This window comes from Petaurus breviceps, unplaced genomic scaffold (assembly GCF_028583685.1).
Source record: "Petaurus breviceps papuanus isolate PSGF00001 unplaced genomic scaffold, PetGlider_PUasm1.0 226, whole genome shotgun sequence".
NCBI classification, from domain to species: domain Eukaryota; kingdom Metazoa; phylum Chordata; class Mammalia; order Diprotodontia; family Petauridae; genus Petaurus; species Petaurus breviceps.
This window is the reverse complement of record NW_027185890.1, coordinates 1,618,134-1,644,610: the sequence shown is the minus strand read 5'-3', so window position 1 is coordinate 1,644,610 and position 26,477 is coordinate 1,618,134. Positions and strand designations below refer to the sequence as shown.

Here is a 26,477-nt window from a genome sequence, read left to right as displayed (position 1 = left end):
TTTTGTCAGAGTCTGGGAGATAATACTGCACATGGTCACCCAGAGGTCAGCTTAGCCATAATGATGTCAGTCAGCTGCCTCAGGGTCTATTCAGAATTAATGGAAATTCCATGGCACCCATAGATATGGAGATAGTAGGAGTGACCTAAAATAGAATGTGTAGCAATGTTATCATCACCTTTGCCTGAAAGGAAAAATGGTACTTTGTGTGGGGTCAGATGGAGGGACTCCATCTACTTCTGGCTTAGCACCCTCATAGAAGTACTAGCTCCTGCCTTCAGGGCCTGAGACTTGAAAAATCATAAATATAGCCAAGAGAAAATGTGGATGTGGCATTCGATTAAGTATTTATGCACTTAGCCAGAAAAAATGATTTGTTACAGATTTTTCAAAGTGATTGTAGGGGAATTTGGATTCAGCACTTAGTGCGGGAGCAATTTACTTGTTCTAGGCACAACGTTATGGGCCATACAACAGTGAAAAAGACATAATCCTCCTCTTAAGGGACTTATGCTCAGGTATGAGAGGAAGACATGTACTTGAGAAAATAAAATGAAACAGAAGGCAGAATGTTGAAGTTCTGTAGGAGAGACACAAGCAAAGTGGCATAAGAACAGAGAGGAAGAAGAGTAATTTTGGTTGGTGGGGGATGTGGGAAGGCCTGAAATTCCAGAAGATGCTTCTAGAAGGGGCATCATTGAAGGGTCGATAGTTCTTTAACTGATATGAATGGCAGTAGGATGAACACAGAATAAGAAAAAGCATGGAGGCTCCATGTATGAAAGATAAGTCTCATGCTTGGGGGATGTCCGGCAGCTTAGTTTGGCATAACTGTAAGGTGGTCTTGAACCATAATAAGGAGGATCTTGAATGAAGGGCTAAGGAGAGTGGATCTTATTTTCTGTAAGGATTCTAGTGAAGCAGAAGTGACAAGGTGAAGGGATCAGAATTATGATTTTGAGATATCATGGAATCTCAGAGCTTCAGAGCACTTAGAGGTCATCTAGTATAACCTATACATGACCTTGATTTCCCTCTTTAGTAGAGATGACAGTATTATCCCAGAGGCAGCATGTAGGGAGGGGAAGAAGAAGAAAACAAACATTTATGAGATGCCTACAATGTTCCAGACCTTGTGCTAAATGCTTTATAAATATTATCTTATTTGATCCTCATAACAGCCCTCTGAGGTAGGTGCTATTATTATCCTCATTTTATAGTTGAGAAAACTGAGGCAGACAGTGGTTAAGTGATTTTCCCAGGGTCACACATCTGGTATCTAAGGCTGGATTTGAATTCAGGTCTTCCTGACTCGGGTCCCAGTGCTCTATTTGGGGCACCACTAATGGTGAAGAGAAACTGGAAGTAGGAAAACCAGAGAGGTGACTGAGCCATTAGTACTGGTAAGGCAAAGAACTCTGCCAGTCTCTTGGTTCTCCTGGAAGGCAAGAGAAGAGAATTGCTAAATAAATGCATTTTACTTAACTGAAAATAAAAATGGATAACTGTAATGAATTGTTTTTCATTCAAAGCCCTTCATAATATACCCACACAAATATACTTGCTAGTTCTCTTATACCTTACTCCCTGCCATCTTACTCTTCAGTCCAGTGACACTGGCCTCCTGGCCGGTTCACAGACAAAACCCTGGGTCTCTCACCTCTGGTAATTTTCTCTGACTGTCCCCCATACCTGTAAAGCTTTCCCTCTGTATTTATGCTTCCTGGCCTCCCTGGCTTCCTTCAAATCCCAATTAAAATCTTACCTTCTAAAAGAAAGCTGCTCTAGCCCTCTTAATCCTAGTACCTCTCTGTGTAAATTATTGTTATTTTTTGGAGATAATTATTTATCCTGTATATAGCTTGTTTACACATATTTGCTTTTTTGTCTCCCCCCATTAGATTGTAAGTTCCCTGAGGGCAGGGGCTGTCTTTTGTCCCTTTTTGTATTCTTAGCACAGTGCTTGGGCACTGGTAGGCACTTAATAAATGATTACTGACTGTCTGACCCTTCAAAAGTTTCCTGACTTAGTTGTAATGTGAAAAATTTTGGTAAAAGTCTAAATATTTATTTAAATATACATTTAGTAAGCAATATTATTGGGAGAATTAATGTAAACAAAACAATGTATAGTTCAATCCATACCTTGGGGAAATAGAGTAGGACTGATATGATTGGCAGTGAGGAATATACTATATAAACAAATATGTGTTAAGGACACATATAAGGACTGTGCATTGAAGACTGTGCTGGGGCAGGTGCCGGTTTTTGATAATACATAGTCTCAGCTCTTGTGGAGAGTACAGGGATGTTATGAAAATGTAAATAACAAATAACACCTAATGAAACTATAAGAGAAATGCAAGCAGATTATTAACTAGATTTTAGGGATGAAGGTCATTCCCATTTTCAGCTATCAGGGAAAGCTTCATGGAGGAGGCAGCATTTGAATTCAACTTTAATATTTTAATAACTACATTTCAGTAGAATTTGTTTCCCTTGTGATCCTACGCATTTTATTTTATGCATTTAAAAACATGATTATGAGAAGCAATCTGTAGACTTTTACCAGATTGCCAAAGGGGGTGAATGACACTAAAAAGGTTAGGGACTCCTTTTTAAAACAATATGTAGATGTTGTTCAGTCATTTCAGTTGTATATGACTCTTTGTGATCCCATTTGGGGTTTTCTTGGCAAAAATATTGGAGTGGTTGCAAATTCCTTCTCCAGCTCATTTTACAGATGAGGAAACTAAGACAAACGGGGTTAAGTGACTTGCCCAGGGTCACACTGAATTTGAGTTCATTTTGAACTTAAGAAGATGAGTCTTCTTGACTCCAGGGCCAGCACTTTATCATAGATGGGCAATTTGAAAATCCAACAGGGGATTGCCTGACTGTGAGCTGGCACAGATGTGAAGAGGTCATGACAAAGGAACCATCCCATTGGACTTGGACCAGAAAATGACCTGCCCACCATGGGGGAAGGGTCATCTAGGCACCCCCCAGAGGGACCAGAAATCATGTCCAATGTCTCTAATCTCTCTCCATTGGGCTGCTCTGTTTGTGGCTGTTGGGAACAGTGAGGTCATTCACCACTTCCTCCCAAACAGCATTCTGCCCCAGGAATAGTCCCCAAATAGCCTCCTCCACCTCTGTCTCTTTCTGTTCTTTCCTTTACCCTTTGGCCCAGGAACCTTTTCCTCATTCTCCCTCCAATGCTACAGCTAGATTCTGGAATCTACACTTTGCAGATCATGCCAGAGCTGTCTGCTTCTGTCTCTCTCCTTCCTGGCAATCAGTAGGCCTAATGGCCCCTCTCCAAAAGTTGCCCCTGTGTGGGGGTGACTGCTCTTCCTGGCTTCAAGCTGGCATCACTGCTGTCTTCCTTCTTCCTTTCTTCCTTCATTCCTTCCTTCCTTCCTTCTTTTCAACTTCCTAGTTATTAAGCATCAGCCTTCCTTGCTGTATAATTCCTGTCCTTGACATCACAATGATCTTGGTTCCTTCTTTAATAAACTAGAGAAGAGGCATTGGAAAAAAAAAATATTGGAGTGTTTTACCATTTCCTTCTCCAGCTCATTTTATAGATGAGGAAACTGAGGTAAATAGAGTTAAGTGACTTACCCAGGGTCACACAGCTAGTAAGTATCTGAAGTTGATTTAAAATCATGTCTTCCTGACTCCATGTAATATTTGTTACATGTTTTTTTTTTCCTCTCTTTTCTTTTTCGTTTAATTTGGAACTGGTAATGGGAGGGAGTAGGATACTAGGGGTTAAGATAGACAATCTAAGAAAAAGAAAAAGTCATTAATTCATTGTTAAAAATCCCACCAAAGGAAGGTCAGAAACACAGATAAGAAAGAGAACTTTGAAACTTAAGTATTGAATTTATTATACTTAAAAATAAAAGCAATCTATAATAGAGATTCATGGCTTCATTTATGATCATTTTCTCTCCTACTTTCTATATGGAAATTCTTACTTTATTTGGTATATGCTAATTTATAATTAAAATGTAAATTTAAAAACAAATGTGGAGATGGAGAAATTCAAATGATGTAGATGTTAGAGGAGGAGGGGTAGGATGCAATCCCAGGAGAGGAAATAGTTTGAGTAAAGGCATGAGGGCAAAAAACCTGAAATATAAGCAGAATGGTGAATATTCCAGTTTAAAGAGAGGATAGAATGTCTATATGATATTAGTAGAAAAGTTGCAGGTGAGCAGCTGTATCAGCAATGCAATATTCACAATGCCTACGGCAATTATAAATATGCTGATGTGGTTATTAATCACAGAATATACCAGGCTCTCTATATGGGGGATAAACCTAGAACATTTATTAAAATACCAAATGACTGAGTCCCAAAACCAGAAAGTCAAAGCCATCAGAGTAGTTATGAAATTGGCACAGGTAGATAAAGTAGAAAGCACCCACATTTTCAAGCCTTTAAAACAGAACAGGCTACCTCAGGCAAAGGTCCTCCTCTCCCCACTCACAGCAACTACTCAGTGTCTAGGAAGCATGCTCCTAGCAGCGCTGGCCCCTGGCAGTCCTCAGCAGGAGTCCTGAGCAGAAATTCTGGCTGGCTCAAAAAGGGGTTCGCGCCTCCACCTCCACCTCGGCCACTACCACTGCCACTGCCTCTGCTGCCACCACTGCCAGTCACTGCAGGAACTCTAGCTTGGCTTCCGTTTCCTCTTGCCCCACCCCTTCCTGCTACACCAGCAAGTCCAATAGGGCATGGAAGATCTTTAAATCCCATAACCCTTACATTCGTCCCCAAGATCTTTCATGTCCCTTACTTGGCAAAAATACATTAGGAATAACTGGTGTCAACAGAATTTCACAACAATATCACAAGGATAGCACACAATAAACACAGAAAACCATGTTTTAGGGTGGGGATTTGCCCCACCTTCAGAGAGAATGGGAGACAGGCCGAGCTCCAGCCCGGGGCTGTATAAAGAAATATACAGGAGAGATGGGCTGAGGCCACACTTATCTATGGAAACCCTGATAAGTTTAAACATGGAACTCCTCTTACCATCACAGTTCTAGGAGGGGCTGAAATATCAGCCAGACAAGTTAAAATAACAATGAAAATTGGGCAGTTACCTAAGAAAGAATATACTGTGGTTGTTGTACCCAGTCCTGAATACATTATTGGAATAGATGTATTGAGAGGCATGACTCTGAATTTACCTGAAGGAAGATACCAATTTGCTGTGAGGAAGATAGGAATTAATGCAGTTTTAGTGGGAAAACTAAAAATGGACCCAATCACTTTACCTGAACCTTCTGAAATAATTACTTTAAAACAGTATCGTGTGCCAGGTGGGCAAGATGAAATTACCACTACTATAAAGGAATATGTTGAAACAGGAGTGTTAGTCCCTACAACCACAAGATGGAATAATCCTTTCTGGCCAGTAAGAAAATCAGATGGGACATGGAGAATGACTGTGGATTATAGACAGTTGAATAAGGTGACTCCTTCTTTGTATGCTGCTGTTCCAGATACCATCACCTTGATAGAAAGGATCCAGAAATATGATGGGACTTGTTATGCAGTTATTGACTTGGCAAATGCCTTCTTCACCATCCCAATAGACCCTAAACAGTGGGACCAGTTCGCTTTCACTTGGCAGGATAGACAATATACTTTCACCTGCTTGCCACAAGGGTACATACACAGCCCCACTATTTGTCACAGGTTTGTGGCTGAACAGTTGGATGAATTAAAGCTACCTGGTGTACAGCTTACCCACTACATTGATGATATCATGATACAGGGAAAAGATGCAAAAGAAATGGAGAGGAGTTTGACCCTTCTAATTGAGCATATGAAAAGTAATGGGGGGGAAATTAACCCTGCAAAGGTTCAAGGACCAGCTCAAAATGTAAAATTCTGGGGTATACAATGGAACAAGGGGATATGAGAGATTCTTCCTCAAGCCCGACAGAAGATTCAGGATTTTTCTACCCCTACAAATAAGAAGGAGGCCCAAAAGTTCATAGGATTGTTTGGATACTGGAGGCACCACATTCCACATTTGGGACAGATTTTGAAACCTTTATATAGAGTTACTCGGAAGAAATATGAATTCGATTGGGGACTTGAGCAGAGTAAAGCTTTTGAAGAAGCCAAGGCTGCCATACAATTGGCCCTAGATTTGTGGCCCATGCAAAATGGTCCAGTGGAATTACAAGTGACTATACAAGATGATTACGCAAACTGGAGCTTATGGCAAAAACAACAAAGCCGAAATGTACCCTTGGGATTTTGGTGTAGGAAACTCCCTTCATCAGGAGTCCAGTATACACCTTTTGATAAGCAGTTGTTAGCTGCATATTGGGCTTTGGTGGAGAATGAACAAATGACTCTGGGCCATGAAGTGATATTAAGACTTGGAGTCCCGATTATGACCTGGGTAATGAGTACCCCAGCTTCTCACAGAATTGGACATGCCCAAGAGGCTAGTATAATCAAATGGAAGTGGTATATTCAAAATAGAGTGAAAACAGGCAAAAGTGGAGTCTCTGCTCTACATGAATCTGTAGCAAACATGGAAATTGAGAGGAATGACACAACCCCTGAGTCAAAGCAACAGTTGGTACAGTCCACTGTAAAATGGAATGAAGGATATGATGTATTAAGTGAGGAACAAAAGAGACATGCGTGGTTTACTGATGGGACAGCAAAATATTTGGGCCAAAAAGGATATTGGAAAGCAGTGGCCTATAACCCATGTACTAGAAGGACTTTGGAAAGTACTGGGATAGGTGGAAGTAGTCAATATGCTGAACTTATGGCAGTATATCAAGCCATCAAAATAGAACAAGGAGGACAGTGTCATATATTCACTGATTCATGGGTGGTAGCTAATGGGTTAGCTACATGGATGCGCATGTGGAAAAATGAAAATTGGGAAATTCATGGCAAAAAAGTCTGGGGCAAAGAATTATGGGAAGATATCTGGAACATGTCTTTGGTCACTGACTTGTCAGTTTTTCACATAGATGCTCACGTGGCCCTCACCATGCCAGAACACCCCTTACCCCAAGATTTTGGGGCCCCATTTGTTCGGGGGGGGATTATGGGGAGCTTGTGCTCAAGCCCCACCAGGTGGGGCTTGAGCACAAGCTCCCCATCAGCAGCATAACAAATCATAGAGGGCTTTGAATACTCATGTCTGTTGCAGTTACGTAGGGTTCTTTCATTGACTTCCTAACAAGGCATTATATGAGAAAGAAGAATCAAAATGAAGTACATAACCCATTCAAGGATATGCAAGATATTCAATGATTTGGTCAAATTGTTTTTATTCACTTGATTGATACACTTTTTTTCAGTTTATTTAAGAGGGTCAAAGTTCCACTCTAATTTCTGTACTGTACAATGGAGATCATCTAAGTTCTGTGAGAGGTGCAACAGGTAACATCCAGGATAGTATCACATTCATACTAAGCAAAATAATCTTAACATCTTCATTAAAATCAAAAGAACAATGATGTTACCGTGGTTTGAGGATGAAGAGAATGGGACAGATAAAGCCAGTGTTTGTGGGCAGTGCTGGCTAGGAGTCTGACCCTAACCATTCTGCTTTCTTGGTGAGGCTGCTCTCTCCCCAGGAAGATGGAGGCTCATAGTATGGTTTCTTATCAGGTCTTAGGTCATGACCATTATGGGCTTTTCTTTGCTTGGGTTTAGGCATTGAGCTATTCTGTGGTGATAAGGAGAGGCAATAGAGGCTCAGGGTGGCCTGCTCTTAAGGAAAACAATCAAGCTTTTTGTTGATGTAATCAGTGTCCGTGGTTGTGTCAATGACATATAAATCATATTTCAAAGCGATTCAAGTATTTAGTAAATAGATTATATGTAAAATGTCACATTAAAATATTAAAGCAATCTGGTTATCATATCTACACAATCTTGTTGCTTGCAATACTTAGGGTCATGAGTGCATGTGTTCATTACAAATTCATACTGAACTCACTCATGCCAAGGGTACTCATATAACATTCAGGCAAGAATTTTAAAGTTTGCTTAGTAGATAGCAAGAAGATATTGAATGTGTATTTTAAAATTTGATAAATATCTTTTCCCCGTCAGTTCCAGATAGATCTCTGGCCCTTCTTTTATCCAGAAAGGCTTCAGTGTAATAAAGAACAAAGAGGAAAGAGGAGGAAAAGCAGTTAAGCCAAACTAACCAATGCATAAACCAAGTCTCACTGTCTAGTCTGTGTTCCACATCCATAGTCTCAAACCTCTGCCAAGAAGAGCGTGTTTTCTCATTTTTCTTTGGGGCCAGGCTTAGTCATTATGATTATGTAGCTTTGAGACCTGATTTTTGTTGTGGTCATCATCTTTTAATTTACTTTGTTGCAATCATTGTGTGTATTGTTTACCTGGTTCTGCTGATTTCATTTTGTATAATATCTACGTCTCTTCACGCTTTCCTGTATTTTTTTCATATTCATTATTACTTACAGCTCAGTAATAATATTCCACTGCATTCTTATAGTACAGTTTGCTCACCACTCTCAAAGCAATGGGCACTTTTTTGCTTCCAGTTTCTTGCTCCCCCCCCCCCCAAAAAGTGGTGTTGTGAATTGGTTGGTGTGTATGGAAACATTCTTCCTATTTTTGATCTCCTTATGGAATATGCCTTACATTGAGATCTCTAGGTCAAAGGAAATAAATTTTAGTCACATTATTTATCATACTTAGCTATTTTCCAAAATGTTTGGATTGATTCATATCTCCAGTGATAATATAGGGTGTCTCAAAAGTCTTGGTATTATTTAAGCTATTAATAGCTTAGAACTGCACTAAGACTTTTGGGACACTCTGAATAATACTGCTTCTGTCTTTCTGCAATTTCTTTCATCTTTGCCAATCTTCTGAGTATAAGGTGAAACCTCAGGGCTATTTTATTTTGCATTTCTCTTATTACTAGTGATTTGGAGCAGTCTTTCAAATTCTTGAACTATTTGGTATTAGTTAAGAAATATAGAAGTAGATCAGTGGAGTAAAGTAAGGAAATTTATTTTTAAAAATTGAAATCAATTCAGTATTTATTAAAGCTAAAAACATAAATTACTTGAGGAAGACAAGTTGACAAGAACTACTGGGCAAACTAGAAAGCTGTTCAGAAGAAATGAGGGTTAGACCAACATATTATGTCATTATACCACAATAGGCTCAAAGTGGATTCATGACCTGAATATAAAAGATCACACCATGAACAAAAAATTATAAGAGAATGAGACCTACTCTTTTAGTGACTGCGACTATTGACAAATTCTTAACTAAACAAAGAATAGAAGTAATCACAAAAGATAAAATAGATCATCTTGATTACATAAAATTGAAAACCTTTTATGCAGCTAGGAAAGGAAAACTGTCAATTGTTATAAAAAAAATCTTTGCATGAAATATCTCTGATAAAAGTATGATATCCAAGAAAAATAGGGAGTTAATATCAACATAGAAAACTGAGAATCATTCCCCAATGGATAAGTAATCAAAGGATTTGGATGACATTTCTCAAAAAGGGTAATTGCAGTTTATTGAATATTTTAAAGCAGAGGAATGACATGATTAAATCTATGCAAGTCTGAAGGGCCACTTCTACCTACCTCAACTGTCTCATTTTATATTATGGCCCTTTATAAATTTTTTTTTCTGAACAAACTAGACTTCTTATTGTGCCCCATCTTAATATAGCAGGGTTTTAGGGTCAACTAAATCTACTTATTGACTACTTAAATATGACTGTAGTCATATTTCAGCCTGTTACTTAACTCATTATTGTATACATTCTCATCATTATAAACTCTAAGGTAATCTGGGGGAGTTTTTGGATACATATTTACTAATGACTAAAACTGCAGCCACTCTCAATATGTTTTGAGTCCCCATAACAGTTTATTAATAATCTGAAGAAAATTCTATCTCTATAAGTATGTGATTTTGGGGTATGTTGCTAAAATTCCTTTGACCTCAGTTTCCTCATCTATAAAATATGAAGGTTGAACTAGAAGCCTCTGAGAACCCCTTAAGCTGTAGATTTATGAAGCTGTGGCCTCTTTCAATGTATCAAAACCCCTAATCTCCCAGGTTTAAATACCAGTTACTGGCTAAACAATTTATTGTTAATATAAGATGATAATTCAGACATATAATTTTTACAATGGCTCTGAGAATGATCAAGAATAATCTCCACTTTAATGACTTCATCACATTGTCTTCTCAGATCTGATCACCATTCAGTTCATTCAGGACACCTCTTAAAGGTTCTTTTCAAGAATTCTCTCATGAATAAAATAAATGATTAAAATATGTGTTTCCAAAAAAAAAGTTCCCCTTAGGCTTTCTCTTTGTCTTCCCACAATTTCTTTCAAACCATTACTCTTATTTCTTTCTGGAATAGCGTTTAACTTAACATCTCTTCACAGACTTTTTATGTAATGAAAGGTAAACTGTCATAGTCCAAGTATCCAAAGTGTCTCAAAGGAGATAGTAACAAATCCTATATTCAGTGTAAGAGAAGCTATTGGAGCTGCTGTTTCATTGACATTCTGTCTATAGCTTCCATGAAGCTACATAAACCTTTAACCTGTACATGGAATGTTCTCCTTCCTCAAGTAGCCTTATGTTTCCTCCAGGCTCTTCTCAGTCATCACTTTCTCCTTGCAGCATTCATTCCTTATTCCTCAAGCTTATAAAAATAACCTGGCTTTGCTGCTTAACTTAGCTGTGTGGGCTTAGGCAAGTCAGTGAAACTCTTTCAGATGAGGAGGTTTGGTGGCCTTCTGCGATCCCTTCTTGCTCTCAATGTATGACTCTTATGTTTTCTTCTTCCTGAAATGACCTTGCATTTCCTGATCTATTTGTGCATTATATGTCTGCCCTCTTCCCTCCAGTAGAATGTAAAGTCCTTCAGAGCAATAACTGTTTAAATTTTTGGCTGTGTATCCCCTGTTCCTTGAACATTGTCTTAAACATGGTGAGCAATTAATAAATGTTGAATTGAACTTTGAGGAACACTTATTTTAAGTGCTTAAAATCTAGTAAAAGAGAAAGAGAAGAAATAGAGCCATGAGATTACAGTGTTATAGAAACCAAAGGAAGAAGTATCCAAAGTATTCTGGAGTGTGAAATATTGCAGGGGTCATAGAGGATAAGAATGGGAAAAAAGGCTATTGGAATTGGTAAATTAAGCAGACATTTTGAGATACAGTTTCAGAGAGTTAGAAATGGAAACCAGTTTGGAAGGGGTTGAGGAAAGAATGAATCAATAAAGAAGTGTAGAAATGAGGTATAGGAAACTTTTTCAAGAAGTTTGACAGTGGAATGGGGATGAAGAGATGAAATGGTAGCTGGATATAAGAAGGGCAGGAGAGGGGTTTTCTTAGGCATGGAGTGACCTGAACATGTTAGTAGGCAAATGGGAAGAAGTTAATGGAAAAGAGATTGAAGATGCATGAGTCTTTTTAAGACAATTATTTTAAAATCCGCTAAATAAAATAAATCCTCTTCTCTCACAATTTATTGGCGTCATCATACGTTTTCTCTTTCCCTCCTGTCCCTGAGAAACATAGCTCTTCTGTTTGCTGATTACACTCCTTCTACCAGAGCCCAGGATCCCATTCCTGCCCTTGACCTCCCAGACCTTGTCCAGGTGTCATTCTGAGAAGGTTGTAAGGAAAGGAGAGAAATCATAGAATCAAAGACGCAAAGTGTAAGGAGCCTTATCGGTCATTCAGTCTAATCTCATTTTTACAGAGAAGGAAACAATTTATTTTTACTTAGCAACTTTTCAGACATTTGTGTTAAAGGCTCCATTTTTTTCATTTTATGAAGAAATTAAACAACTATGAAACCTCTTAACAAGAAACCCAAGCTACACACAAAAGCAAAAAAAGCTGTTTTCTGTTCACGGTGTTGCTCAGTTTTAACTATGTACATGAGTAGGATAATGTCCCTGTCTTTTATTCTCCTTTTGACTGTACTTTGTATAAGAGAGGGTTGGAATTGATTTCACAATTTTTTAAAAAGACGGTTAAAGGACAGAGTACAAAACTTTACCTGTTAAAACAATTAGTCATTCCATGACAGATCACACAAAGATTGCTTTAGCAAAATGCCACAAACTTACATTGGGTCAGGTTCACCAGATAAAGAGGCCAGTGTGAGCAATGCGCTATTAAATCCATGCAAATGTTCCAAGTTCTAAAAAGTAAGTGGTCTTGAATCAGAAAGCTGAGAATAATTAATGTTTTAGAAATTCAGTATTTTACTAAATTATCCTGTAAACAGAAGAGCTTTTGTTCATTTGCTTTTCTCCTCTTACCTCACATCCCCATTCATTTTTTGTTCATTCAGCAAACATTAAGTCCCTAACATTTGCAGCATACTGTTTTAAGATTTGGGGCAAGACACTCATAAATAAGGTATGGCTTCTCCCCACAAGAGCCTTGCAATCAAGTAGTGTGTATATGTGTACATATATAATATTTTTTTAACTAATATGGGTTTCTCAATGTTCCTTTCACAATAACAGACATATATTTAAAAAATTTCTGTTCCATCACACCAATAATAAATTTATTTGAAGTTTTTGAGCAGTGGCATTTCTAGTAGTTATTATGTTTATTCCTTCCATATAGATATTAGAGGAACTGGAATTTTAAAAAAACTCAACCACTTGTGACCTTAGTACTTTAAATAAATTTATACACAAAGTATCTATAATTTCATCCATGTAGGTACTCCCTTCATGTATGCAAATAACAGGTCTTCTGTGCAGAAGATAGTTAATGAGTTCTGTGACAATTAAAGAGTTCTGAGAGACATAGTTTCTGGGTTATTTAATCATTTTACTAATAATGTCAGTATTTTAATAAAATGATGGTCATTTGGCCGCCTCTCTTAGACCAAAGACCCCTAATGGCGGTGAGCTTACAGTTTATATACCCTTTGAAGAGTAGGTGATCCTGAGGAGTACCAATCAATGCTAACTGGTTAACACAATGGGAGGTGGGGCTATATTAAGATAAGGGTATTGGGGTACATGACTTAGATCACCCAAATCTTGGTCAGAGACAGTACTTTCTATATCACCTGTCTTGATAGAAAGGTAGAATAAACATTTTCCCAGTCCTGTCTGAACAACCACAATGAACAGGAATACACTCATTAGCCTAAACTTAGAATTCCTTTTGTTGTCTTTTTAGATTTTGGTCTGGGTAAATTTTTAAGAGAGATTTCCCACACTGGTTGGTTTCTGTATGAGGAAGTAAAAAAAAGGGGGGGGGGGAATCTTGGTCCTGATTCAATAGTAAGTTATTAAATATGAGAAAATAATTAATTTCTCACAGTTGCTTTAGCCAAAAGAGTTCATCTCCTAATTATGAATATTCTGAAATAAGCCAGGCAGGCATTTTGATGAGAGGCAAATATGTTGTCTGTTATTGAATTTGTGCTTAAAGTCTTTTCAACTTTATGTCAAACCTGCCAAAATTTGTGCTCTGACTCACACCCTTTGAGAAGCCAGAGCCATCTGTATGTCAAGTGAGTCACCAGAATGTCACATTATGGGGTTTGTAAAGGGATATTCTTTAAAATTCCATCCTGAAGGATCTAACCTACTGCATTACCTGCTAGAACAAATCTATTAATTTCTCTGGGCCTCAGTTTCATCACCTGTAAAAGTGAGAGCATTAGACTGGGTTATCTCCATTATGTCATTCAGAGAATGCCTGATATTACATGATTTTAATTTTAATATGTATTTTCAGATTCCAGTTACAATAATGAAGCCTGATGAAAAAGCTGAAATACCAATAGGAGTTATCATTGGAAGTATAATTGCTGGGCTTCTCTTGCTGTTAGTCCTAACTACTATTTTGTGGAAGGTAAACAATGAATGGTTAGCTGTGTGCATGTGTATATGTATGTATGTATGTATGTGTGTGCATATATGCATTATTACAAGTGTGTAATTATGTGTGCACATGTATGGGGTGGGACGAGTGACAGAATATGTAATCTCCTAACATCGATCTTATAACGTTTTTTAAAAAAACACAATGATGAAGATACAAATGACTAATTTAAAGTATTGTGTAGGTGTAATGAGAATGGGAATTTGAAGATCATCCCTGCCCCTGAATAGACCTAAGGGGGAGTTTGAAGACCTCTCCTGCTTTGAAAGTAAACTCTGCCCCCTAATAGGCTGAATGTAGTCACATGGAGCCTGTGGTGGGAAGAGTATGCTGGAGGGAAGCAGAGCCAACAGGAAGCTGGTCAGAGCTAGCAAGATGGTAGGGGAGAGAGGAGGTCAGGCAAGGAGATAGAGAGGTTTGTGGGTAGATATTGAGCTTATATTGGTTCGTGGGAAGGGTGAAGGATGCTGTGGCTCTCAGTGCTATTATGGCTTCTGAATATCTTTGGTACTATGATGGAACTGGCTTACTGGTTTGGGGATTTGGTTTTCTGGTGTCTAAATAAATGCTTCAGTTCTATCCTCTGTCTGGAGAGTTTGGCATATTTTGTGATGGAGCGTCATGCAATACTTATAGTCACGGTCTTTATCGTGATCGTGGGTGCTGTAAATATTGCACTGGCCCTACAGTAGGGCATCTGCCTTTTCTTGTTGGTCATTCATTTCAGTTATATCTAACTCTTTCTGACCCCATGTGGAGTTTTCTTGGCAAAGATACTAAAGTGGTTGCTGTTTCCTTCTTCAGCCCATTTTAGAGATGAGAAAACTGAAACAAAGTTAAGTTGACTTGCCCAGGGTCACCTAGCTACTAAGTATCTAAGGCCAGAAAGGTATCTAGTTAGGTATTACTAAATACAAGTAATTGGCATGGACTGGCCATTAGCTAAGACATGAACATTTAGAAGGTATATCAACACTTGAACAGTTACAACCCATTTGTCATAGGTGTTGATAATGTAAGGTTTGCTTTCATTTCCAGTCTCCTTCCAAACAGTTGCATAGAAGAAGCTGTTCTCTCCATTTCCTTTCTTGCTCACTCCGGGTACAGGGACTGGTTAACATCTAGCACCTAGAGACTTACAAAATTTGCACAAAGATATCTTCTGTGAAAATGATTTGTAATCTGAAGACTTAAAACTACCTGAGAGATATTATGATCTAAAATCACCATCCTTTGGGATGTGAAATTTGGTGGTATTTTCTCCCCAAAGTTTTCCTGTTTTGTTTTGTGTTCTCCAACTAAACCTAATCTTTAAAGTTCAAAAAATAAATAAATAAAAAGTTATTGGATCTCTCCTGAAGGAAAAAAGATCATAGCTGTAGAACTGGAATGGAAATTAAAGGTCAAGTAGTCTAATCTCCTGATTATATAGATTAGCAAACTGAGACCCACCCATTAAGGTTAAGTGACTTGGCCAAGGTCATGCAGGTAATAAGTAGCAGATCTGGGATTTGAACTCATGTAATATGATTCAAGTGTAGCATTTTTTTCCATTGTCTCACTCATATGCTTCTCATACAAAGGTCTGGAACTTTTTCCCCCACAGTTTTTATGGTTTTTAAAACTAATTTAGTGGGGGCGACTAAGTGGCACAGTGAATAGAGCACCGGCCCCAGAGTCAGGAGGACCTGAGTTCAACTCCGGCCTCAGACACTTAACACAAAAAGCTAGTTGTGTGACCTTGGGCAAGTCACTTAATCCCAATTGCCCTGCATTCCCCCCTCCAAAAAGAAAAAAAAATCCCCCAAAACAAAAACAAAACTAATTTTGTGTTGATCCTCTTATCCATCCCTCATAGTTCTCAAGGGTCTTATATTTCTCTTTTTGTTTTGTTCCATCATCTAATAAATAACTGGTCATTGGGATACCCTGCTGAAACTGACTTTAGGTACAAGGCCAAGAGTGTGTTAGACAATTCACTTCACCTTTCCAGACCTTATTTTCCTTCCTGTGTAAAAGGAGGAGAGTGTTGAAATAAATGATTTCTAAAGTGCCCTCCAACTCTGTAATTCTTCATATAAAGGCAAATATGAAGAAATAAACTTAATTGCAAAAAAAGACTAGATTATCTTCAAGTTGGCAGCTACTTCCTAATCAAGTTCAGAATTAGAATTCAAATAGAACTTAGTTAATAATAAGAAAACTCAGGAAGCCTAAAGACATTGATTTAAAAGTAATTAATAATATCTGAATTTAGTGATTAACATTTTTCAACCAAAATAAAACTTTTCATGGAGTTTGGAACAGTATGTTTGTTTTATCAAGTCAGTTGTCTTTCAGCTAAATAAAGGTGTTTTCAAAATTAATGTTGATATTCCTCTAAACTCTAATTTACCTTCCTATATACTTTAGGTATTTATATGCTAATTTACATATAGGCTAGCCAATTTGTAAATGAGTCAGTTTTGGCAGTTAGGTCATAATGTGTATTATATGTTATGAAAGTTGCCTTAACAGTTAAGATTCATTTGTGTGTTGAATTCTGGGTTACTTTTTCAAGGCCTTATCCTAAACATCCCATTTTCTGTTCAGAAATCTACAATCCTTCCAGTAATCCAGGTTTTCCCCCTTGGAGCCAGTCCTTGACCCTGTCCCTTATCTCAATTATCCAGTCTGATGCCGTCTTATTGATTCTGCCTCCATAACAGTTCACTTGTCTGCCCCCTTCTCACTGTGCCCACATTTGATTCAGGCCTTTGTCACCTCTTATTGGACTAATACAGGGTACCTCGAAAGTCTTAGGGCAGCTTTCAGTGATGAAAGTTGCCCTAAGACTTTTGGGATGCCCTATATAAGAACTTCTGAGTTGATTCTCTCCGTTCCTAATCTTTCTCCTCTCTCATATAGCCTCTGAATAGTCAAAATTATCTTCCTAACACATGGCTCTGACCATGTCATCCCCATGCTCAAAAATACCTACAGTGGCTATAGAATAAAGTTATTCAAGGAAAAAATGATATATTTGAGGCCAGAGAACCTGGGTTCTGAATCCAAGCTTTATCACTCACTATTTGTGTGACCTTGGGCAAGTTACTTAGCCTTGTTTCTTCACCTGTAAAACAAGGAGACTTGATTTAAATGACCTTTTAATTCTAAGTGATTTTATGATCCTATAGGACATAAATTTCTTTTCCTGGAAGGTAAGACCCTCAATAATCTGGCTCCCACATACTTCATGACAGTGCCATTCACAAACTCTACATTCCAGCCAAACCGAACAATTCAGCCTTCACCAAACCTGATGCCTCCATTCTCCATCGCTATAATACACTTCCATCTTTTCTATCTGACCTGATATTATGACCATTTCTTCTCACTTGGAATATTACCCACAGACTGGACTCTCAGAAACTATATCCCCAACTCAGTGGGTAATTAATCCACTCAGCTTTGGAACTTCCACCCTGGGGTTGAGATGTCTTGATTAAAGAGTGAGTAACAAATGCACCTAGTCCATCATTCATGCCAGGCCTGACCCTGCTTCATGTCCCATCCAATTGACAGCTGTTTATCTGGTTATCTGCCATGCCAATGTACACATACCCAACTCCACCTTCTTCCTTTTGCTCTGGACACAGTAAATCAATAATTACTATTGCATTTGGAAAGGGACACCCCAGATCACAACTCCCTTACCTCACCAGCACTCTTTGGATGTGCTCTTTCTACAGGGATGGTCTCATTTTTAACTTACATTCTCAGGGTTTATAATGTGCTTAGCACATAGTAAATGCTTTCTTAATAAATGCATTTTCATTCATTCTCTGATCATCTTCCCCTCTCAGGATCCACCTTTTCTTCCAAACTCAGCTCAAATGCTATTTCCTCTGTAAAGCTTTCCTTGATACACCCCAGCTGTTACTGTTCTTTTCCTAGTCAGTACTGAGGGGGGTGGGGTGGGGGGGAGGTCCAGTCCCCTTCCAATGGAATTTAAGCTTCCTGAAAGCAAGTTTTTTTTATTGCTTCCATTTTTAATGAAATGTAATTTTTATTAAAACAATTAAACACATAGTGAATGAAGGATGATAATTATAGAACAATAAAGCCAGGTACAAATTCATGCCTTTCTCACTACTCCTTAACTACACACAATTAATTACCTATGTAATCTAAACATTATTTACCACAGATTTAGATTTTAAAGTACTTTTCTTTTTTTTGGGGGGGGAGAATATATTTCTTTTCATTTTTCAAATGCTTTATTAACTTCTGATTTACATCATTCATTTCCACCAGATTTTGAGTTAAAATTTTCTCCCCGTTTTTCCCCTACCCACCACCCCAAAATAGCATTCCCACAAGGACATCCCCTCCTCCAATCTGCTCTCTCCCCTATTTTCTCCCATACCCCTTTTGCCTTTTCCAGTAGGGCATGGTGGATCTCTATGCCCCAGTGCCTGTATATTTTATTTCCCATTTACATGTAAAATAGTATTAATAATAGTGTGTATGTATGTATGTGTATATATATATATATGTGTATGTATTTTTAAACATTTGATTTTAAAACTTTGAATTCCAGATTCATTCCCTTCCTCCATTGTCACCCATCCTTACTGGGAAGATAAGCAGTTCAATATAGGTTGTACATGTGTACCTATGCAAAACATTAACATAGTAGATATATTGTAAAAGACTGATTATATTTCCCTCCCTCCTATCCCACCTCCCACTTGTTCTATTCTCTACTTTGATCCCATCCCTTTTCAAAGCTGGGTGCTTCCAACTTCCCTCCCCTGCAGCCAACCCTCCCTTACTCATCCCCACCTCTCATCCCCTTTCCCCCTACTCTCCTATAGGGTGAGATACCCTATTTAGTGTGTATTTCATTCCCTCCCCAAGCCAAACTCAATGAAAATAAGGTTGACCCATTCCCTTTTGCCTTCCTATTCTTCCACTCCATTGTAACCATTTTCCCTTGCCTCTTCTATATGATATAGTTTACCCCATTCTGTCTCTCCCCATCTTCTCTCATTATATTCCTCTCTCACCTCTTCATTTCACTTTCTAAGTATCATCGCTTCCTATTAAATTGGTCCTGTGCCCTCTATGTATACCTGTAAATATATATACATACATTCACATATGTATTCAAATGCCCATATACCGTCATATATAGACATATATATATTTCTATTCCCTTCAACTATTTTCATACTGAGAAAAGTTTCATCAGTTACAATTACTGTTTTTCCATGTAGGAATGTTAATAGTTCAACTTTGATAAGTTCCTTATAATTTCTTTTCCCTGTTCACCTTCTCATGCTTCTCTTGTTTCTTATATCTGAATGTCAAATTTTCTATTCAACTCTGTTTTTTTCATCAAGAATGCTTAAAAGTCCTGTATTCCACTGAATGACCATATTTTCCCCTGAAACATGATACTCAGTTTTGCTAGGTAGGTGATTCTCGGTTTTAATCCCAGCTCCTTTGACCTCCGGAATATCACATTCCAAGGCCTTCAATCACTCAGTGCAGAAGCTGCCAGATCCTGGGTTATCCTGACTGTGTTTCCACAATATTCAAATTGTTTCTTCCTGGCTGCTTGTAATACTCTCTCTTCAACCTGGGAATTCTGGAACCTGGCTATAATATTTCTAGGAGTTTTCTTTTTGGGATCTTTTTCAGGTGGTGATCAGTGGATTCTTTCAGCCTCTATTTTTCCCTCTGGTTCTAAAACATGAGGGTAGTTTTCCTTGAGAATTTCTTGGAGGATGATTTCTAGGTTCTTTCTTTGATCATGGCTTTCAGGTAGTCCAATAATTTTTAAATTATCTCTCCCGGATCTATTTTCCAGGTCAGTGGTTTTTCCCATGAGATATTTCACATTGCCTTTTATTCTTTCATTTGTTTGGATCTGTTTAACAGCATCTTGATTTCTCATAAAGTCATTAGCTTCCACTTGCTCCAATCTAATTCTGAAGGAATGATTCTCCTCAGTGAGATTTTGAGATTCTTTTTCCATCTGGCAGATTTGGCTTTTTAAGGCATTCTTCTTTTCATTGCCTTTTTGAGCCCCTTTTGCCAATTGCTGTGTGATTAATTAAGGTGTGATTTTCCTCAGTCAGGCTGTTGACTCTCATTTCTCTTCCCAATTTTTCCTCCATTTCTCTTATCTTCTTCTTAAGGACCTCTATGGCCTGTAACCAGCTCATATTTTCCTTTGAAGCTTTTGGTGCAGGAGTTCTGACTTCACTGTCTTCCTCCTGTTCCATGCTTTTCTCTTTTTTGTCCCCAAAATAGTAGTCTAATGTTGGAATCTCCTGTTTGCTTTGTTTCCTTTGCCTGGTCTTGTTGCCACTCAGTTACTTGACTTTTGGGCTTTTTGCCACAGTAGGACTCTGCTACCAGACAGGGGAGCTTCATACTGGGGTTTTCTCAGCTGCTAGAGGTATTAGTTGGGTGCCCTTGCTGAAGCCTCCACGTGCTCTGGCAATCTGGACACATACCCCAGGACCTGGACCCTAGACCACAACCCAGATCCAAGCAGGTTAAAGCAAGAGTGATTATCCCTCAGACTGGTCAAGGCCAGGGGCTGAAGCTGCCATGTGGCTGCGGCTGCGGCTGCAGGCTGCAGGGCTGCAGCTCCTCAGCAGCTTCTTGCCCTGGGGGCAAAAGGCCACACTCCCAACTACTGGGTCCCAAAGTCCACACTGCACTGATCTCTCTCTCACTTTATCCTTCGAATCTCTGGCTGGTGGCTGGTCAGGCCCGTCCTGGGGCTAAAACCTTGGCGTGGAGCTGGCCTTGGCTCCCATTGTGCTGTGCTGGCAGATTGCTGCCAGCCTGCTGGGCTGTCCTCAGCAGGAGGTTAGCTTCTCTGTGTCATTTTGTGGGTTCTGCAGCTCCAAAGTTTGTTCAGAGTCCCCTTTTACATGAATTGGGGAAGGTGGAAGCTGGAGTCATGAGGAGGTCCTGCTTCTAATCTGCCATCTTGACTCTGCCTCCCAGCAAGTTTTGTTTTTGTCTTAGTAACCCAGAGATGAGGAATGAGGAAAGTACCTTGCATAAATTAGGCATTTAATAAAGGTTTGTCAAACTGAATTGATTGCAGATTGGAGGTTGGGTGGTAAAATGACAAGAGAAACCTATACCCATTCCAAAGATATATTGTTAACATCTGAATATGTTTGTTTGTTTGCAGCTTGGATTTTTCAAGAGGAAATATGAGAAAATGGCCAAAAATCCAGATGAAATTGATGAGACTACAGACCTAAACAGCTGAATTGCTAGTCTTCCAGCACTGTTATAGCTGGAAATCTTTTGAATAACTGATGTTTTCAAATGTCAAAAACTTATAATTTTAGGAGTGAAATAATTTTACAAATTTTATTTTAAGAGAAGCTGCTGGCCAGTTTGGGAATAGAAAATTTCTTTTGTGTGTGTGTGAATACTTGCTTTTTTGAAAGTTGAGGGGGTTTTATATGAAAAAAAAAAAGTCTTTAAACTGGCTGGGCCAGAGTTTATATTGACAGAATACATTGTGCCAGAAATTCCAAGCGTTTCCTAGCCCATAAGTGTTAGCAGAATGCAGTGCTATTTTCAGAAGTTTACTGGAAAATAAAGTATCCTGAAGTTACTGCTTGCCTTCTTTGCAAAAATGAAGATAGAGGAGATTTAAACATCAGGACAGTTGTCTCTTCAATCTGAATAAACATGCAAATGAGATGAGACTAGCCACTTCTATCCAAAGGCCATGTGAGTAGTAAAGCTAGGGAATTGTGAAGATGAAGTTTATCCTGGATACCATGGGTACAGTAGAAAGAACAGTCACTCTGGAATTGGAGAAGATCTAGATGCAAATCCCTCCAATGATGTTCACTACCTGTGTGATTTTGGTCAAATCATGAAACCTCTCTGGGCCTCCATTTCCTAGGCTGTCAAATAAAGAGGTTGGTTTAGATGACCTCTGAGGTCCCTTCCAACTCTGGATCTATGATCTTTCCTATCAGAATTCCTTTCCTTCATCCTGGTGACCCCTCTCCCCTCTTTGAGCCTCATACATTTTTGCTTTTAGGTGACTAGTTATCACAGCTAAGAAATTTAGGCCACTGGAAAAACAAAACCAAAAAACAAATAAATTAGGCCATTGGACACTCTCCTATAAGCAACTTTTTAATTTCCTATTGCCTTTTCCCTTCTGAATTAAGATTTTCTAAAGGCTCCAAGTTTGTTGTATTTTTTCTCCATTCTGTGTCCCTATCCCCATGATTAATGCCATGGTGACTAGAGTATAGGTGGTAAGAATATCTTTGGTTTTGCATGTGTGAATTGTTTGTCAGTCCAAAACCACCTAGATCACCTAAAGCCTTTCCAGTTCAGAGTTTAACTTATCTATAAAATCAAGGTGTTGGGCTAAATGTCTTCTGAGGTCACTTTAACCTCTAAAATGCTTTGCAGTATACAGAGCAACAACTAATCCACGAACTTAGATTTCGCTTCGGAATGTAAAGAAAAAGACTAAGGCACTTATCCATCGGAGACTTGCTCTAAGTGCCCCACCCTTTTAAAATAACCCCAACATAGGAGCCAGGTGGGCAGTGATGGATAACTGGACTTGATCATCAATAACAGAAAATCAACTGTCCTATATTCTTATCTTTTGTTCCACCAAAATAACTCAGTTATCCATATAATTTCAAGCTCTTATTCATAAACAGTGGGATATTAATAGAACTGGGATAGATATGCCAGAGGTTCATCCTTATTGCAGCTGATCAAATAATTCTGGCAGAAATTGTCACTCAATAATAAAAGTCTTACGTTTATGTAGCACTTTAAAATTTACAAAATGCTTTCTTCAAAACTGCCCCTATGAGGTAGTTAATTTGGGCATGATTCCTGCTGTACATCTATGGAAAATTAATTAAAGCTTAAAACAGCTATATCCACTAGCTGTATCATCTCAGCTATGAGCCAGTCATAGCTTACGGCTCCACATATGGTACTTTTCCTGCCATATATCTTGCTGCTTCTCATAAGAAACTAGCATTAAATAGCTGAGGTATTTTTAATCTATACATGCAAGCTACTGTGTTTACCAGGCTTTATGGGTGCAACATGGATTCTAACATGCAATAAGCCCTGCCCAATTGTGATTGATAACTCCTCAATAGGGCCACATTAGGCTATACACCTACCCTGACATTAAGTATTGTAGCAAGCCTGTTCAAGTTTGCCTAATTCTGAGGCAAGATCATTTCCCATCACTATGTTTTTTTGTTAAGTAGCTTAGGTTACTACAAATTGTAAAACAAAACAGAAATTAAAAAAAAACCTACTGGTCCTATTAATTGTGGAGAGAACAGATCATAGTATTATAATGTATAAGTTAGAATTACGTACATATGCCATTTACTTTTAAGCTTGAGTATGTACTAGTCCTAGACTTTAAAAACTATATAGCTATAGGAAAAAAAAGTATCCATTTTATAAATGGAAAATAAGTTCTAGAGAAAGGAGCTTATAAATAAAACCAGAAATTGTGTCTGCCTTGCTACAGCCAAACTGTGGATCTTGTAATGATAACCTTTATGGGCTAGGTTCCATATTATCACTTCCCTTGATAAAGAAATGGACATTTCGGGCAGCTAGATGGTGCTGTGAGTAAATCGCTGGCCCCAGAGTCAGGAGGACCCAAGTTTGGTTCTGGCCTTAGACACAACACACAACACACACACACACACACACACACACACACACACACAAACTAGCCGTGTAACCTTGGGCAAGTTACTTAACCCCAATTACCTTCCAAAAGGCAAAAAAAAAAAAAATGGACATTTAATTCAGATCTTTGTATCCTTTATAGTTGTAAAATAATGGGAAGGATTTTGTGATTTTCAAATCCTTTAACTGGTCAGAGAAAATTTTGCTAACCAGAAATTATATTTCATAAAATTAAGTTTCATGAACAAAGTAAATGAAACTTAAAAAAAAAACTTTTGCATTGAATGTTAAAGAAACTAATATTTCAAGACTGTTAGGAAAAAAACAGTTTCTTATGCAAAGTGGTTGTCCTAACACTGCTGTTATCAGATGAACATCTTCCACTTTCATGTATGGGGGTACTCAAACATAACAAAACCAAATGTATGAAAATTCAACATAAATGAATCAGTAGGTGATTCTCTATATAATGACTCATCCCTGGAATCTTTTAAACTGAGTGCCACCCAACTTTAAATCATTTTAAAATGATTTAATTTATATACAACTTATTAAAAAAAACAAATGATCTAAACCTTGTCTAAATAATTTCAGAGGCCACTCAGTAATGCTTTGAAACACTAAGTTAAATTCTATGTGTAGCATAAAATGATATAGTTGGAAGATAAACTGGGGCAAAATTAAATGAGTATTTCAAGTTTGAAGAATTAAAAGGTCTAATATATGGTACTGAAAATAATAAATTATCATTTCAAGTATATTTATACTATCTTGTTAAGAGATTGTATAGACTGATAAATTAGTATTGTACATATATGTATATATACATTTTAAATGCAATAGCATTACGAGACTTCCTTTGCTTAAATCTTTGGGATGTGATTTATTTGCTAGATGTTTGGTTACAGAAAGCTATACTGGCTACTTTCCATTTATTGCATCAGAATTTCCCTCTCACTTCCACCTCTCCAACTTTCTGTGGGCACACTTTGTCATTGCAAACACGGGGATCACAATATACAAAAACGAATGTAAGCAGAATGTTTGTACACAAAGTCACAACCAATATTGTATGTGTTAGCAAGAAGCTGAAATCACACTGGATTTCAACATCAGTCAAGAATTTTAGTGGTTTCTTATTGATGTAAATAATACAGGAAAATCAGAATTATTCACCTATAAGTCATTATAGCCACAGTGCCGTATATGTTACTATTTTTTTTTAAAATATTAAGCCAAATATGTTTTGTTATAATACAGTTTGAATATATGGTTGATGTACATTTTGTAAATAGTAAAATTTTATCAAAAGGAAACTGTTAAAGAAGTGCCATCCTAGGTCATACCAAGGGTACTTATTGCCTCTATAATTTTTCTAATCACCCAAAAGGCTATCTACCTTGACAGTTCACTCAAGAGTTTAGGGATACAGTGGTAGCAGAGTAGATAAGAGTGCCAAGCCTGGAATCGGGAAGACATGAGTTTAAATCCAGCCTCAGATTACTCAATTTACTCAAATTACTCAAAATTTACTCAAATTACTCAATTTACTCAAATTACTCAATCAATTTACTCAAATTACTCAAATTACTCAGATTACACAACCACTAGTGTGACTGTGGGTAAGTCATTTAACCTGTTTGCCTCAGTTTCCTCATCTGTTAAAAGAGGATAATAGCATCTACCTCTCAGGGTTGTGAGGATCAAATGTGATAAAAATTGTAAAAAGCACTTAGGATAGTACCTGTCACATAGTAAGCACTATATAAATGTTAGCTATTATTATTTATTGTTATCATTAATATATTACAATTATTACTGGGAAAGGCATGACAATTTTTGCCCAGTGACTCCACTCACATCAGTAATGCCATTGATTAAGGAAGGCTCCATACAAGTTGTGGTATATAAATATAATGGGATATATTACACTGTAAGGAAATTAATTCATATGTGAAAAATGAAACGCCTAGACTGTAACTCCCTTCTCCGATTGCAACTTCCTCAGAGGTTGTATCCTTTATATCCTCAAAACCTAGCACAGTGCCTCACACATACTAGGCCCCTTTAATAAATGGCTGTCCCATCATTGAACAGATTTCTGTATCTGATTCATATGACCTCTTTACCTCGAGGTCCATGAACTTGTTATTCCTAGTTTGGGGAAACAATGTGCCATAGTACATAGAAACCAAGGTTCAAACTTAGCTATGGAACCCTTTGCAAATCATTTCACTCCCTGACCTCTAATTACCTGTAAAATGGGAATATTTGCACTACCTGCTTCACAACAGCATTGTACAAAAATTGACTTTAAACCCTAAAACCTTAAAATACACATCGACTCAAACTTCTATTAAAACAACTGACTTCAATCTGCTCAGTAAGGACTTAGTGGAAAATTCTTTCAATCCACCCCATACCCTTCATGATGCCTTAGACTTAGGTAATAATTGACATATGTGGTACAATTAGGTTGTCAGTGCTTTCTTCAGAGCCCTGTCCTGTGGGCAGTGTAAATGATATTGTCTCCATTTGGCATGGAGGTAAAAACCGAAGCACCAGAAGGCTAGGTGCTATGTACGAGATCACATAGCTGCTCAGTTCTGTTTCTGGGGCTGAGTTATCTTGGCAAAGTCTCTTGATTTCATGTGGCCTTTTCTTTGTCCTTCAAAGGTGCAGGATTTTTGTGAGCTTCCTGAACTTAAAAGAAAAATGTGTGTTAACCTTTTGTTGTTCTTGTTCCTTCTAATAAAAAATAAAAAGATGGTCTTCCATCTGTAAAACTG

The 26,477-nt window shown here is 37.9% G+C and overlaps 1 protein-coding gene across 1 annotated transcript in view; it reads left to right on the top strand.

The window, feature by feature from the left end:
- The window catches only part of ITGA2 (integrin subunit alpha 2), a 166,011-nt gene extending 139,534 nt beyond the window's left edge, over window positions 1–26,477 (top strand). The window contains exons 29-30 of the mRNA XM_069095292.1: window positions 13,813–13,929; window positions 21,164–26,477. Of these exons, the coding sequence (XP_068951393.1) occupies window positions 13,813–13,929; window positions 21,164–21,244 (198 nt within the window). The 3' untranslated portion in view covers window positions 21,245–26,477. The remainder of the gene's footprint in view (window positions 1–13,812; window positions 13,930–21,163) is intronic.